This window comes from Chiloscyllium plagiosum, chromosome 17, assembly GCF_004010195.1.
Source record: "Chiloscyllium plagiosum isolate BGI_BamShark_2017 chromosome 17, ASM401019v2, whole genome shotgun sequence".
Classification (NCBI taxonomy): Eukaryota; Metazoa; Chordata; class Chondrichthyes; order Orectolobiformes; family Hemiscylliidae; genus Chiloscyllium; species Chiloscyllium plagiosum.
The window spans coordinates 16,418,855-16,435,762 of NC_057726.1; the positions used below are offsets into that span (position 1 = coordinate 16,418,855).

The 16,908-nt window shown below is 42.5% G+C and overlaps 1 protein-coding gene across 1 annotated transcript in view; it reads left to right on the top strand.

Annotated features, from left to right (window-relative positions):
- The first annotated feature begins 517 nt into the window (after positions 1-517).
- dusp22a (dual specificity phosphatase 22a) overlaps positions 518-16,908 on the top strand; it is a 129,265-nt gene continuing 112,874 nt past the window's right edge. Inside the window, exon 1 of the mRNA XM_043706607.1 lies at positions 518-787. Coding sequence (XP_043562542.1) covers positions 767-787 — 21 coding nt within the window. The 5' untranslated portion in view covers positions 518-766. The remainder of the gene's footprint in view (positions 788-16,908) is intronic.

Consider the following 16,908-nt stretch of genomic DNA (forward strand, 5'->3'; position numbering starts at 1 on the left):
TCCCACAGTCCAAAGATGTGCAGGTCAGGTGAATTGGCCATGCTAAATTGTCCATAGTGTTAGACTGCAATAGTCAGAGGGAAATGGGTCTGGGTGGGTTACTCTTCGGAGGGATGGTGTGTGGACTGGTTGGGTCAAAGGGCCTTTTTCCACCCTGTAGGGAACCTAATCTAATCTAATCTAAAGAGCCCAGAAGCCATTTGCAGGAATAATTCCAGGAGTAAGGAACTTCAGTTATGAGGATTGATTGAAGACGTTGGGGCTGTTCCCCTTGGGAGAAGAAGACTAAGCGGAGATCTGATCGAGGTTTTCAAAAGTTTAGAGATGTACCAGCAGATTGTCTGGAAGTACAGAGGCAGATTGGTTATACGGCTTTGGGAGGAGAAGAAGTAAAACGTGGAGCTGGACGAGAGGATGAAGGGCAGGAATGAGTGAAAAGTGTTAGACAAGGGAAAGATGAAGACCATGTTGTGTCCCTTTAACTGAAGTTGGAGACACCTAGTGGTGATGTCACCGCGCTGATGTATTTTCCAGGGAGTGCGGAAGCGGATCGGAATTTCAGCTCCAGCTGAAGGAAAAACGGGTGGCATTGGCACGCTGCAAATCCGAGTTTCAGCCCGGCACCGGTCTCAAAGCGGTCCATTGACGAAAGCAGTTCTCCACCGCTCAGCGCCGGGCTCCCTTTTGCACCGAAAGCTCGGCGGTAGCCTTGAAATCTTTTATTTTTGTAACTGCAGCTCCTGTAGGAGCCCCGAGTCTGTGAGCCATGGGCACTGGAATGAGTAAGGTATGTGGTAGACATGGGGCGTGTGCGTGTTGACAAGTGTTGCCGAGAGAGAGAGAGGGAGGGAGAGGGTGGAGAGAGGTAGGAGAGACAGATCGTTACAGCTTGCTGAAATCGACTGGATTCCTTGGGTGAAATTGCAAGCTCTGCCCTTTGGCGGCTCGCGTTTCCCACCGATGTAATCAGAGCAATTGCTGACATTTCCAAAACACCACGGCATTTGATCGGAAGTGAACAGGGTGTCTCCGCTGCGTGTTTGAGCCACCGCTGGAAGGAGCCTCGCAAAAAGTTCACCAATTGCCCCATCACCCTCTCCCATCCCACCCTCCCCCCCCAAAAAAAAACTCAAACAACAGATTGTGACGGTCGGTCGAAACGGTCTGGGTGGGTGGGGAATAAACGGTGCTTTTAAATCACCCTAAATTTAGGGTTTGCTTTGTGACAGATCCCCCCCCCCCCTTCCTCCCGCCCACCACCCCCTTAAATGTCCCAGACAGGAAAACTAACATGTTGTTCATCCAGCGTTGCCTCGGAATGGATTTGTTGTAGCAACCAACAAAAATAAAACCCAAGAGTTCACGGGAAAGGTTAAGTTTGAAATCATTGATATATTTTAAGGGGTGAGGCGAGGGAGAAGACCTGAACCCCTCTATCCATTTCGCCCGAGGGACCTGCATTTTTGGTCAGCGTCCAGCCAAGGTCGTGTTTGAAATGTGACCCGCGGTGGACAGCAAGGACAGTCCGACTGGTGTCAGTCAGGGAACACACTAGTCTTGACCCACGCTGTCCTTGAATGTAAACCCCTCAAAACACTCTTCCTTGATTTCTACCCCACGCTACTGTCGTTCCCTCAGAAATGAGCGGATGAACACCCACCTGTCTTAAAAGAGGCAGGAGGCTCGGCTCTTGTGTTTCCAGGAGCAACCAGTGGAATGCAGACTTCACATTCTGTTCAAAACGAAACGAGGTTAAGTGTTTTGTGCCTTTTAAATAAAAATATGAGTGCACTGGCCTCACTACTCCGCGTTTCTCTGCTGCACAGACGATATGCAGTAATTTTGTTGTTCAACAGTGCTGTTAGCATTTCTTCAGTGAATGTATTTGGGAGTTAGCACGCCATTGTGGTGCTGCATCTGATCTCAGCAGGCGACTTGGCAGTTGTTCATGCGGCAGGCTATTCTGGGAGCTTGGTCTGTTTAAATATATCTCCATGTACTCAGGCCTTGGGATACTTACTGTGAGTGCAGTAACAACAACTTTGATCTTCAAAGACCTGAATGAGTCCACATTTTATCAGCCCAGCGTAATTAGGAACAGCGTACAGGTTAATAGAAAATAAGTAATGATGCTCATTTGAAGAGCTGGTGCAGACATGGCCTCCTTCTACACTGTAACACTTCTGTGATCAGTGCTAAACTACTTTTACTCATTCACAGGATGAGAATGTCGCTGTCTAAACCTAATTCCTCAGAGGGCTGTTAAGAGTCAACCCCATTGCTGTGGATCTGGAGTCACATGTAGGCCAGACCAGATGAGGATGGTAGTAGTTTCCCTTCCTTAAAGGACTTTAGTGAACTAGATAGGTTTTACTCTCACAATTGATAATGGTTTCATGGTTGTCATTAGATTCTTAGTCCCAGACTTTTATTGAATTCAAATTCCACCACCTGCCATGGTGGGATTTGAACACAGGTCCCCAAAACATTTCCTGGATCTCTGGATTATCAATCAAGGCTATCACCTCCATGGGCCTGTTCTTTAGCAAAAAAAAAATGGGGTTGCTTATATAGTTGATTGTACAAAAGATTGATTGATCAGAAACTGAACTTGCCTAACCAGATGTAAATACTGTGGCTGCAAGAGCAGATCAGAGGCTGCGCATTCTGGAGCAAATAATACACCTCCTTTCTTCCAAAACCTTTTCCACTGCCTACAAGGCAAAAGTGAGGACTATGTGGAAATAATCCCTACTTGCCTGAATGAGCACCTTTCTAATGTAATCCAACATGTTCAACCCCACCAAGAGAAAGTAGCCTGCTTTTGGCATTTTGTCCTTAACCTTGCTCTCTCCACCATTGACAGTCTGCAGCAGCAGAATATTATCATCCACAAGACATACTACACCAAAGCTTCTTGGCAGCATCTTTAGAAATTGTGATAATTCCAATCTCGATGGAAAAGGGCAGCAGGCCTATTTGAACAGCATCAAGTTTCCCTCTAAATCATGCATCATTATGATCTGGAAGCACGTCACCAATCCATGATTTACATCGCTTCTTGTGGGAATCCCTACCTAACATCACCTTCCCATAAAAAGTTCAGTGATTTAAGAAGCTGCCTCACCACCATATCCTTAAAGAAATGAGGGATGGGAAATAATGCAAGCATTTCTCAAAATGCTCACATCCCATGAATAAATTGTAAAATAAATCTTTTTTCTTTTATTATTTAAGAGCAATGCATAGGGTGTTAATTTTGTCAGCCCATGCTATCAGACGGTGGACTCAATTATTAATAGTACAAAGAGAAAATTGGCCTAAAGCTTCCTGACTGTTTTGTTTTCACCAGGTTTCTGTATATCTGATGAAGGGCTTTTGCCCGAAATGTCGATTTTCCTGCTCCTCGGATGCTGCCTGACCTGCTGTGCTTTTCCAGCACCACTCTAGTCTTGATTTTGCATATCTTAGATGATTGAATTATCTTAGAACAATGCAGTGATGACTCTAGTTCTGAGTATTTGTTTGTAATACTTTTAAATATCTCAGCTTCTAGGATTTCCAGCACAAATAGTCTTTGTTAGTTCCCAGATAATTTTCTGAAAGATGTCCAGTCTGGTATTGGCTCTACTTCTAGTTTTAGGCAATCTACAGGGATCTGTGAACCAAACTAACCAAGGAAACTCAGAGGAATTCAGTTATTAAATCCTATATGTGGGTGGCACAGTGGCACAGTGGGCGGCACGGTAACACAGTGGTTAGCACTGCTGCCTCACAGTACTAGAGATCCGGGTTTAATTCCCACCTCAGGCAACTGACTGTGTGGAGTTTGCACATTCTCCCCGTGTCTGCGTGGGTTTCCTCCGGGTGCTCCAGTTTCCTTCCACAGTCCAAAAATGTGCAGGTTAGGTGAATTGGCCATGCTAAATTGCCCGTAGTGTTAGGTGAAGGGGTAAATGTAGGGGAATGGGTCTGGGTGGGCTGCGCTTCGGCAGGTAGGTGTGGACTTATTGGGCCGAAGGGCCTGTTTCCACACTGTAAGTAATCTAATCTAAAAACTAACCATTTTGGGATATTGTGGGAACAGTGTTCAGCTGTTGTGAGGCACGCCTATTAGACCTCCTGCCTGATGCATGTAGCAAAAGTGAGCCCTTGTCCCTCAGTCAAAGTGCTGCAGTTATAGTTTTTGGATCAAAAGATCATAATCTATATTGGACACCAAAAATATCAGCAAGCCTTTTACTCAGCTATTGGATTAAGAAATGCAGGAAGAGGAGTGGGCCATTTGGCCCCTTGAGCTTGCTCTACCATTCAAAAGACCATGGCTAATCTGTGCCCTAACTCCATATCCTTTGATACCATTGCTTAATAAAATGTGTTCACCTCAGATTTAAGTTTAACAAATTGAATTAGCATCGACTGCTGTTTAAGGAAAAGAATTCCAAACCTCCATCTTTCTTTGCTTTCTAGATCTCCCCTGGTCTGACCCTAATTCTCAATCTATACTCCCCATTCTAGGATCTTCAGCTAGTGGAAATTGTTTATCTTTAACTACCCTGCCTTTCCTGAAGATCTCGATTAGATCACCCCTTAACCTGCTAAATTCTAGAGAATAAAGGCCTCATTTGTCTAAACTTTTTTCATAACTTAACCCCTGAAGTCCAGATATCGCCCTTGTGATCCTGTGTTGAACTCCCTCCAGGATCAAAATATCCTTCCTAAGGTGTGGCGCCCACATCTGCTAACAGTATTCTAAGTGGAGTCTAAATTTTTGATTACCGCAGCACAATGTATACATCTTAATACTTCAGCCTTTTAGACATAAAGACCGGAATTTCATGAGTCTTCTTGATTACTTTCTGGACCTGTTTGTGGCATTTTGAAGACCTAAGCACCTGAACCCCCAACTCCCATTGAACATCCACTATGTTTAACTTTGTGCCTTCTGAAAAAAACCCCCTGATCTATCCTTTTCTGGTCTGAAATAGATGATCTCACACTTGCTTATATTAAAATGCATCTGCCACAGCTTTGCCTGTTCACCAAATCTATCCATATCTTCTCGTAATTTCATCAACCATGTCCACAATGCTGCCCAATTTTATGTTGTCAGCAAATTTGGATGTTTGACTTCTTAACGTAGTTATCCAAGACGTTAATGAATATTGTGAATAACTGAGGCCCCAACACAGTTCACTGTGGAACATCCCTTGTCACTCCCTGTCAAATCTCTGATTTTTGCCACTCAACTAATGTTCGATCCACATCAGTAATTTGCCCCCAGTTCTGTGCCCTTCAACCTTAACTAACAGTCTCTTGTGTGATACATTATTAAAAGCTTTCTTGAAGTCCACATAAACACCATCCATCAACCTATCTCTGTCCACCACCTTTGTTACCTCTTCAAAAAACTCTACGAGGTTTGTCAGACATGACTGACCCTTCATGAATCCATGCTGACTCTCCCTAATTAATCAAAATTTTTGAGGTGATCAGTTCCCCTATCCTTAATTATAGATCCCAACAATTTCCCTACCACATATCAAGGTAACTGGTCTGTAATTTCCTCTGTGACCTTTCTTAAAGAATGGAGCAACTTTCCAAACCAGAGGTACGACGTCTAAATCTAGGAAACGCTGAAAGATTCTTGTTCGGGTATAGTAATGTTCTCCCTTACCTTTAATGCCCATGGTTGGGCATTAAAGTCCTGCAGATTTCTTATTCTTAACTTTCATTAATTTCCCCATTATTGATGATTTACTTCAGCTAATGTTATTTAACCCTGTCCCTGATCCTCTGTTAATTTCTTTGGAACATCCAGGAAATTGTCCTCCTTTTCTGCTCTAAATACTGAAATAAAATAATCACAGAATTTCTATCATGCAAAAAGAGGCCATTCAGCCCATCAAATGTACACTGACCTTCCAAAGTGCATCCCATCCAGACCTAGCTCCCCATCCTATGCCTGTAACCCCTGCATTTACCATTGCTAACCCACCTAGCCTATACATCCCTGGGACACCACAGGGCAATTTTAGGGTGTCCAGTCCACCTAACTTGCACAAGCTTGGAGTGTAGGAGGAAATCTGAGCACCCAGTAGAAACCCACACAGACACAGGAAGAATGTGCAAACGCCATGCAAACAGTTGCCTAAGGTTGGAATTGAATGTGAGTCCCTGGCACTGTGAGGCAGCAGTGCTAACCACTAAGCCACCATGTCACCCATTATCCAGTATGTCTGTGGTCAATGCCAATATTCCTGATTATTATTGCTCTGCTTTTGCTTCATGATTGCCTAATATCAACATTTATCTGATCTGCTACCAGGTGGTCTATTGTGGATTTAGTTCTTTTATGATTCCTCACATCCCATAAGGCCTCCACTGGGTGCTTTCCCCTCATTACATCCTCCCTCAACATAGAAGTGATTCTGTTTCTAACACGTAATGATACTCTATCTCCTTTGCCCTTTTCTCTATCCCTTCTGTAAACCTTTATGAAGTGGTGTGTTTAGTTCACAGTCCTGACCACTGTGCAGTGATGTCTCCATAATGGCTACAATACCACAGTTTCCATTTTGAATCTGAGTCTGTAGCTCATTTACTTTGTCCCTTACACTCTGTGCATTTGTATAAAGAACCTTAATTTAGACTGTACAGTCTATTCTGACCTTCGGCATCTTTTTATTATTTCTCCCTCCTGTCTTTCGTGATACATTTTTTATAGTCCTACCTTATTCATTAAACTGGTTCTGCTTCTTCATCTTATTAACCTCTACCATCTCATCACAAGTTGACCTGCTGCTCCAGTTTCCACCCCTTTGCTACACTAGTTTAAACCCTCCAGTGTGGCTCTAGCAAACCTCCCAGCAAGGATATTGGTGCTCCTTCAATTTAGCTGCAACCTGTCCTTATTGTACAAGTCCCACCTACCCTGGAAGAGTTGCCAGTGATCCAGATATCTGAAGCCCTTCCTCGTACACCAGTGTGATCAGCTGTACTATTTTCTTATTTCTGGCCTCACTAGTGGCATCAGGAATAATCCCGAGTACACAGTTCCTGACTACTACCTTTCACCTGCACTTTGAGCCTCCCTGCTGTACAACAGAGCAAGCTGCCGTGCCACTGATTTGACTGTTGATGTCACCATCTTATGACAGGGAATACCCCCCAGCAGTACCCAAAACAGTATACATATTAGAGAGGGGGATAGCCACAGGGTCTCCTCCACTGACTCCCACCCCTTCTACAGTCACCCATCTGTCTGTCTCAACCTTGGGATTGAAACTCCCATCTAAGACACTTTCCACTTTCTACATGCTCCTAAGTCTAAATGATGCTCCAACCAATCCATGCAGTCTGACAGGACCTGCAGTTGCACACATTTGCTGCAGATGTAGTTGTCAGAGATGTTTGAATTGTCTTGATTTCCCACATCACACAGGCTACTGGATTTAAAAATAATTACTTTAATAAAGGAATAAATCTTATCTAGTTATTTAAATTACAGTTATTACTTACTAGCCAAGAGATTGTCTGAATATATTGTCATTCAAACAACAGTCCCAGTACGCTACCCTGCACGACAGTCAAATTCTCAATACTTCAAACCTATAAAGCTGTGAAGGAGTTAAAAATTTGAACATGGGGAAGAAAAGAAATCTCTGATTAATGCTCATTTTTAAATTTCAACACATAGTTTGCTCATAAAAATATTCGGTTGTGGGTAAAGTGTTGGAAAGGGTTATAAGAGACAGGATTTATAATCATCTAGAAAGGAATAAGTTGATTAAGGATAGTCAACACGGTTTTGTCAAGGGTAGGTCGTACTTCACAAACGTTATTGAGTTCTTTGAGAAGGTGACCAAATAGGTGGATGAGGGTAAAGCAGTTGATGTGGTGTATATAGATTTCAGTAAGGCATTTGATAAGGTTCCCCACGGTAGACTATTGCACAAAATACAGAGGCATGGGATTGAGGGTGATTTAGTGGTTTGGATCAGAAATTGTCTATCTGAAAGAAGACAGAAGTTGGTGGTTGATGGGAAATATTCATCCTGGAGTTCAGTTACTAGTGGTGTACCTCAAGGATCTGTTTTGGGTCCACTGCTGTTGTCATTTTTATAAATGACTTGGATGAGGGCATAGAAGGATGGGTGAGTAAATTTACGATGACACTAAGGGTGATAGAGTTGCGGATAGTGACAAAGGATGTTGTGGATTACAGAGGGACATAGATAAGCTGCAGAGCTGAGGTGAGAGGTGGAAAATGGAGTTTAATGTGGAAAAGTGTGAGGTGATTCACTTTGGAAGGAACACAGGAATATAGAGTACTGGGGCTAATGGAAAGATTATTGGTAGTGTCGGTGAGCAGAGGGTTCTCGGTGTCCAGGTGCATAGATCCTTGAACGTTGCCACCCAGATTGATAGGGTTGTTAAGAGTCTGGATTAGTGGTGCTGGAAGAGCACAGCAGTACAGGCAGCATCCAAGGAGCTTCGAAATCGACGTTTCGGACAAAAGCTCTTCATCAGGATTGCCCAAAATGTCGATTTCGAAGCTCCTGGGATGTTGCCTGAACTGCTGTGCTCTTCCAGCATCACTAATCCAGAATCTCGTTTCCAGCATCTGCAGTCATTGTTTTTACCAGGGTTGTTAAGAAGGTGTACGGTGTGTTAGCTTTTATTAGTAAAGGAATTGAGTTTCGGAACCATGAGGTTATGCTGCAGCTGTATAAAACTCTGCTGCGGCTGCACTTGCAGTATTGTGTGCAGTTTTGGTCAGCACATTATAGGAAGGATATGGAAGCTTTGGAAAGGGTTCAGAGGAGATTTACTAAGATGTTGCTTGGTATGGAGGAAAGGTCTTATGAGGAAAAGCTGAGGGACTTGAGGCTGTTTTCATTAGAGAGAAGAAGGTTGAGAAGTGACTTAATTGAGACATATAAGATAATGGAGGGCTAAATAGGATGGACAGTGAGAGCCTTTTTCCTTAGATAGCGATGGCTAGCACAAGAGGACATAGCTTTAAATTGAGGGGTGATAGAAATAGGACAGATGTCAGTGGTCATTTCTTTACTCAGAGAGTAGTAGGAATGTGGAATGCACTGCCTGCAACAGTAGTAGACTCACCAACTTTAAGGGCATTTAAATGGTCATTGGATAGGCATATGGATGAGAATGGAACAGTGTAGGTTAGATGGGCTTCAGATTGGTTGAAGAAGGGATCATGCCTGAAACGTTGATTCTCCTGCTCCTTGGATGCTGCCTGACCTGCTGCGCTTTTCCAGCAACACATTTTCAGCTCTGATCTCCAGCATTTGCAGTCTTCACTTTCTCCTTCAGATTGGTTTCACAGGTTCCCGCAATATTGAGGGCCAAAGGGCCTGTACTATGCTGTAATGTTCTATGTTCTCTGTCCCTAACTGGAGAAAGACAAACATTACATTTGGTTTTACATCATGAGGCATAGAACACAAAAACAGTGATAGTATGTTGAACTTGTGGCACAGGGCAACATGCCCTTTCAAATACATGTTGTAGTTTGGAGCCAAGGTCAATGGTCCAACAATCTTTCCACCACATAGCTGACCCCAAGAATCTCTCCTATTCTTACTACTTGTCATTAGTGTATGATGGAAGGATTTGGTGATTGATGCTCAATCTGTGGGCCAGAATTATGAATACACATTCCTTATCCGTTAAATCCTGGAGTAGGATTTGAGCCTGCAGTTTCTGACTCAGAGGCATGGATGTTTGCCACTGCACCACCAAGACCTCCTGTGCTGAATTTTAACAGGCTGCTAATTATATTGCAGCTGAAAAACTGCAGTTTTTCCAACTCCATTGTTGGTAGGATATAATAACACTTAAAAATATAGACCATTTCACTTTGGGCTACTGAGGAAGTCTGAAGGATATTGATTAAATGTCTAATTGAAAAGATGACTCCTCTGTTAAGGCACAAGTCCCTCAGTACTACATAGAAGTGTCAGTCTAGATTATTTACCCAATAACCTGAAGTGAGATCTGTACTCCCAATCTCTGATTCAGAGATGAGACTGGTAGGATTCAACTCTGACAACACTTCAAAATATTTGGGTGAATGTAAAGTACTTTGGGGCATACTGACATTGTGAAAGGTGTCATATAAAGGTGTCATCTTGATGCTTGTTTTCCCACCTGAGCTAAGACCGATATGTATCTTGTTGGGAGTTGGGAGCAGATGATTTTTGTTTGATGGCAAAATGCACAACTTACACACAATGAGCACAAAACATTTGTTAAACTTCACCTGTAAACTGGCCAGAAAAGTCATTTTTCAAATCAGTGACATTAAAATAGAGGCCTGGCATTCCAGTTTAGATCATGTAGATGTCACAGTAGACGAACTATGTTACTTACTGACAGTGTGTGGTTGATTGAACTCTTTGCATCTTGGAATGTACAGCCAAGGGAGAAAACCGAGAACATTTACAATGATTGGAAGTCCATCCAGGGCGTGATAATAAAAGCTGACTGCAAACATCGTCTCCTTTCTTGGCAAGTGCTTTATCTGAGATACTCTGGCAAGTTAAATGCATTTGTTTGTAAAGGTCAGTTTATGGTCAGATGCCATGCATGTTCTAGAAGTTGCTGAAGCATTAGCCAAGAAGTGTCCGTTTCACAGGGTATGCAGCTCCTGCATATTGAGGACAGAATGCTTCTTTCCATAATGCTTGCCTCAAAGATGTACTATTCACTTGAGTGCATTGCCACAGCAACTAGATATGGCTCCCTGTCCATGGCCATTCATGGGCATTAGCACAAATCACAGGTGCTTTTAGGCTGTGGTGGGAAAAATAACCTCATTAAAGTTGGTACCTCCCCAGGGGCACTTAGCAGGAGGGCTTGCTGGATGTGTGGCAACTCTACATCTCACATTTTGACCAGGAGAGAAGGGACCAATAGTAGTTCCCCCACGCTACTGTTCTGACTGACCTCAGCAAACCTGGAACAGCATGGGAACCAAGATATGAAACATTCATATGGCACCATTGACATAAGGAAATGTTTGCAAAGGACTTCACAGGAATGTAATCAGGGAGAATTTGACACTGAGCCATAAACAAAGACTTTACGACAGTTGATGAGGAGCTTGGTCAAGCATTAGAGCAGCATGAAGATGGCAGGATTTTGATGGAGCTGGAGAAGGTAACCAAGATAGTGGGAAGTGAAGTCATGGAGGGATTGGGAATCAGGGATTGAAATTTTAAAATCAAGTTATTGCTTAATTAGGCTTTATTTAGAAGCAGTGAGCACAAGAGTGACGGATGAGCAGGACTTGGTGAGAATTAGGCAGCAAAGGATTTCGAGTTGAGAGTGTGTTGCTGGAAAAGCAGAGCAGGTCAGGCAGCATCCGAGGAGCAAGAAAATTGACGTTTCGGGCCGGAGCCCTTCCTGATGAAGGGCTCTGGCCCAAAACGTCGATTTTCCTGCTCCTCGGATGCTACCTGACCGGCTGTGCTTTTCCAGCAACACACTCTCAACTCTGAGCTCCAGCATCTGCAGACCCCACTGTCTCCAAGCAAAGGGTTTTGATTAACTTGTGTTTATGGACAGTTATAAATGAGATCTGCCCAAATAGTATTCGAGAAAGCCTGATATTTGATAACACTGTTCAGGTTGGATCATTTTTAATGTCATTATAAACCTCTCCCAATCTGAGCTTCAGATACCATGCTGGGAGCTAATGATGTACTACAAGTTGCTGCAGAACCTAGCATGCTGTGTGGTTAAATATATGGTGTAAATTGAACTCTAACTGCTGAAGGAGTGAGGTGTCAGATATTAAAGTGATAGTTTGACATCTATTAGGTTACCAGCATATTCCTGTGAAGTGCAATATGACCTGTCACTCACTGTATTGATATGAAGGTGTAGTGGGGGGGGGGACACAGGTGTAACACAGTACAACCATAAAACTACTCCTTGTTTAGCTGACAACTGAAATAAAAATCTCCAGTCCAAAGGTCTGTGGGGTTATGTCCTTCAATGCTAGACAGAAGACATTTACCTTTTGTAGCATTGCGTTATTGTGGCAGTTTTTAACGTTGCACCAAGTGTAATTAGAGGACAAGGACTAAATGAACTAGGATGTGCAAATAGAATTTAAAGTTAATATTCTTATTTTATATTAAATATTAAATGGAGGAACATATGATAAGTTAGGGATATAAACGAGAGGTATTTCGAAGATGGAGTGTTGGCAGATACAAATCAAGGGGCTACAGTTCCACCACAGTCAGTGCATTGTAATTACAGTAATGACATCTTCAACAGATAGTTTCCATTATAAATGTGGATATGAGAATTTTTAAGGAGAAAATTGACCTAAAAAAGGAGACCGAACATGATAACAGACTGATGGTATCCTATTAATTCATCTGATTCAGTTGAATTTACGTCAGCCTTACTAGGAAATGTGTGAATAGGTAAAAGGAAGTGTGTATGGATCTGACATATTTAATACATTGCAGGTGATAGCACACAATGCATGTTGAAATAAATCAAGCAAAATTATCTTTTAACACAAAATAATTTCCTTTGCATTTAGAAATGACATAAATTGGAGTTGGTCCTTAATGAATCTGCTACATTGATTGATTGAAAATGATTAATCGCCAATGTACTCATGTATTGAGTGAGCATTCATCCCAATCCAGAAATGTTTGTGCACACTGACACGTGCAGACTCAGCGTTCACTCTTTGACACACTCTGTTTGCTCACTGCCAAGGTAACATACATAGACACAAAATATACTTACTCTACACCTTTACTTACTCTACACCTTCCATTCAGTCACAACCTCATCCATTATTTTTCTAAGACCAAAAGAGCATTTTTATGGATTCCTTGGCCCTCTTTTTTCTTCCTTAGAGCTATAACTTCATGGCGAATGAAGAGAAGCCCAAGTATCAATCTAGGAATAGACTGTGAGCATCAACTCTAGTTTTCAACTGGGAGACATAGCAAGATTGGACAATGTTACTTCTGGTTAGCTAAGTGCAGGACTTCACACCTGGCCCTATGGAAGAGGAGAGTTTATACATGAAGCCATGATTACTGCAAATATTTAATGCTGACAAAGTTCACTCATAGGGCTGAATTTAATGAGATGGGATACATGGCGAGTGGGGTGAAGTAATTCTGTGGGAGGTGGAATTTGAATATTATGCTGGTATGAAAAGCAAACTTAATGGTGTCACATGACAGATCAAGGTTCATGCTGTCCTGTTGCAGGTACCTGTAATATGTTTGCATAATGTGAATGCTCATTACCTTAAAACTTTACAAATCTTTCAGATTAAGTCAGTATCACACAGGAACCCCATGACACTCATATCTATGCTGAAGCTGACAAACTCATTGGGATGATGGCATGATTAAAAATGGTGGGCACTAATTGGCTTGTGCCTGAGGTGAATGGTTGAAATTGTTAATTTCAGCAGCACCAAGGGAGGGGACCTGGAGAATGACAAGTTGAATGAGGGGGTCAGGACAGTCAAGAGCAAATCAGGAATGAGGAGGGTTCAGTTAGGGCCAAGGACAAAACCAGTAGGGTTTGGGAAGAACAGCAGGTCGGCTCAGGGCATGGAGGAATGGAACTGGGCTGTGAAGAAGGTCAGTAGCTGGGATTGGGGTGTCCAATTGCTGAGTGGGAAGGGTCTTGATTCTGATGATAGGAGTTATTAATGAAGGTTAATTAATTGTAGGGCACGGTTAATACAGTCGTGTTTGAGTCAAAATCAAGATGCTGTCAGGCAGATGGAATGCTCAGTCATTGATTTATTAATGGGACAGCGTCAGTCTGAATATTTGACGATTTTGTCTAGATTAGAGGAGGAATGCTGATGAGTTAGGTTTTGGTTCATTGAGAGGCAATAGTGTGTCCATCTCCATGATGGAAGAGTCCAAGGTGATGATTGGAATTTCAAGGTGCCAATGATATGCCCACAGTTGTCATAAAGTAACCTCAAAGTTAAGAGTGGCATTTTGTGGTCTGGAATACACAGGTGATTCAAAGGGGTGGCCGGTGTTTTCTACCATCGTTCCAAAGAATCTGACAGTATCATTACAGATGAGGATCACCCATTACCAGGGCAAAGGGCTTCACTGCCATTCCCTGGAATAGGTGGTACTCAAGTCTCCATTGGAACTCCCTTAGAACCACTAGCAACATCAGTAAATAATCATTGACACCATAAAGTCTGTACAGTGTGGAAGCAAGCCATTTGGTCCATTGAGTCCCCACCGACCGTCCATAAAAGGATCCTGCACCGACCCACCCCTGTATCCTATAACCCAGCATTTTCCATGTCTACTCCAGCTAGCCTGCACATCTTTGGACTGTGGAAGGAAACTGGAGCACCCAGAGGAAACCCACGCAGACACAGAGAGCATGTGCAAATTCCACACAGACAGTTACCCATGCATGGAGTCAAACCCAGGTTCCTGGTGTTATGAGGCAGCAATACTAACCACTGAGCCAACATGCCACCCTTTTTTTTGCCACAATCTTGGGAGAATTTATTTTTTTCTCTCTGGAAGAACCCAACTGAATAATGTATTTTACATTTACGTTGAGGACATACATTTGTTGTGCAAATCACTGGCTGCTGATTATATAAGAAATTCTGAAGTCTCCTTGATAACATTATCAACATTTTAGTTTGTTATCAGTGTAGTTATGTAACAGAACAATACGATACTTATAGGACCTGAGGCCATAATAGGACTTAGTTCAGGAAGACCAGAACAAACGTTATGATTCATAGGTGTAATGTGTGAGTTGAAAATACAGGACCATCATAGCAGTTAAATTGTAAGGGCAAATTTCATAAACTTGACTTGTATTGCCTGAGAGTTTAGAAGATTGAGGGTGGAGGTAATTGAGATATTTAAAGTGTCATAAGAGTTCAAAGGTTGGATACAGATAAACTATTTACCCTAATGAGTGAATTTAGAACAAAGGACATAAAATCTGAGCTAGATGAGTTGGGAGATAAATCAGAATGCATTTATTTTCTCTACACAGAGGATTGCAGACATATGGAATTTTCTCCCTCAAGACGGTGTCAACTGGAAGGATTTCCATTGTCTAGCCATCTAATCGATTTGCGACCACAGACAATGAACCTTGCAGTCATCCTCATGTTTCCCCAGGAGTTCTCAGTTGTGTTCCTGCAGAGCTCTGCTGCTTTCAGAGCTTTGGAAGGTCCCAACAAACCCAGATTGATGGTGGGACCTTCCAACAGCAACCTACCATGGTCATGGAATTGTACGTGTTTCATGTGTTTGCTGCTGGCCCTGTTAATTGTACCATTTGCTTCTGATTTGAAACTGGAATGTGGTGATCAAAAAACCAGCAAACAGGAAGAGTAAACAAGCTGGGGTTCATTAGTACTCGTCAGGAACACAGCAGGGAGCCATTGTTGCTGCTGAATTAGAGTATTGAAAGCAAAAAGTGTTATTCAAACCTAGGAGGTCAGTTAGTGGCACAAAATGGTCATCATTTGAATGGATTGCCTCTTTTTCCATTTATTGCACTGTGGTGCTGCTTGATGTTTGCCATCATGTCTGCTCCATTCAGCAAGGTGATGGCAGGCTGAGTAATGCCTGCTGTTTGCCATTTAGCATTGCTTTGAGAGTCAGTTCCTATTCCCAGACATTGCCCAGCACCACAAATCAGTGCTGAGTTGGCCTCTGGCTCAACTGGGAGTTCTGCAAGTTTGCAGATTTGTTGTGGGGCTGGGACTTAAAGGTGTTCCAGGTGTTGGGTTCTTGACCTGGATTGAAAATCCATTCCCTTGTCTCCATGGTGGAGTCCTGCAGTTGAGGATACTCTGAGACTTGCTCAGTGTGTGACACACACAGGAGTGAGTACATTGCATGTAGGTGCTGATGCTAAAACTAATCTCTGTGCCATTTCTGTATTTAAGCTAAAGCAGTTACCTTTGCACATGTTTTATGATGGATCAGGACATTCAGTCCTGAAAGGTACAGAAGACATTTAATGTGTGAAGGATTAGTTCAGCCAACTGTACCTGGTTCTTATCCATGTCAAGCCATTCACAAAAGAGCTGAATCTATGAAATTTGACAAAAGCCATAGATGTGAGCAGCTGTTGAGGTATACGAGCTGCATGTGAAATATCTTCAAATCCACATGTCGAGTCATTGCTCAGAGTTTGCATGGCTGTGAATTGTCAGCAGCAGGCAGCCATTGATTAGGATAGGCGTAGGGCAAAATTTTAAGTAAACCAACTAGAAATCATGACTTAGAAAGCTTGTTTCTAAGGGCTGTTATCTCTGAAGTTTCCAATATTCCTTGTTTCATGCTGCACCTCCTATGGCAAGGACTGTTTGGATCACTTGTGTAAAACACCTTAGTCCCAGCTTTGATGTAGTATTCCTTAAAGAGTTATGTCTATGTTTCTAACGTAGAGCAGGTATGAGGTATGTGTCTTTTATATGGTAGTGGTCTAAAGAACGTACTGTGCAGTGAGGAGATGTGCCTTTGTACAGAACCATCCTTGAACATAGACTCCACATTATAATGTTTCTGATCCTGTCTTGAGTAGTCGGTATCTTGTGCATAGTGGTAGCTATCATAGAGCTTCAAAACACACTACGTTGCTCACTCCCAACAGTTCTGCCACTAACCACCAAATATTAAAACTGAAATTGAATCTTCTAACCTGAGCACAATCTTTGCTTTCTCACCTACACTTCCTCAATCTTTGTTGATTATGTTCTGTATACAAACCTTGAGCTTTCTATCATCAAAGAAATGTGATTGCTGAATTGAGTAATGTAATCAAGAGACTTTCACAAGCAAACACATAAAATTGCTGGAGAAATTCAGCAGG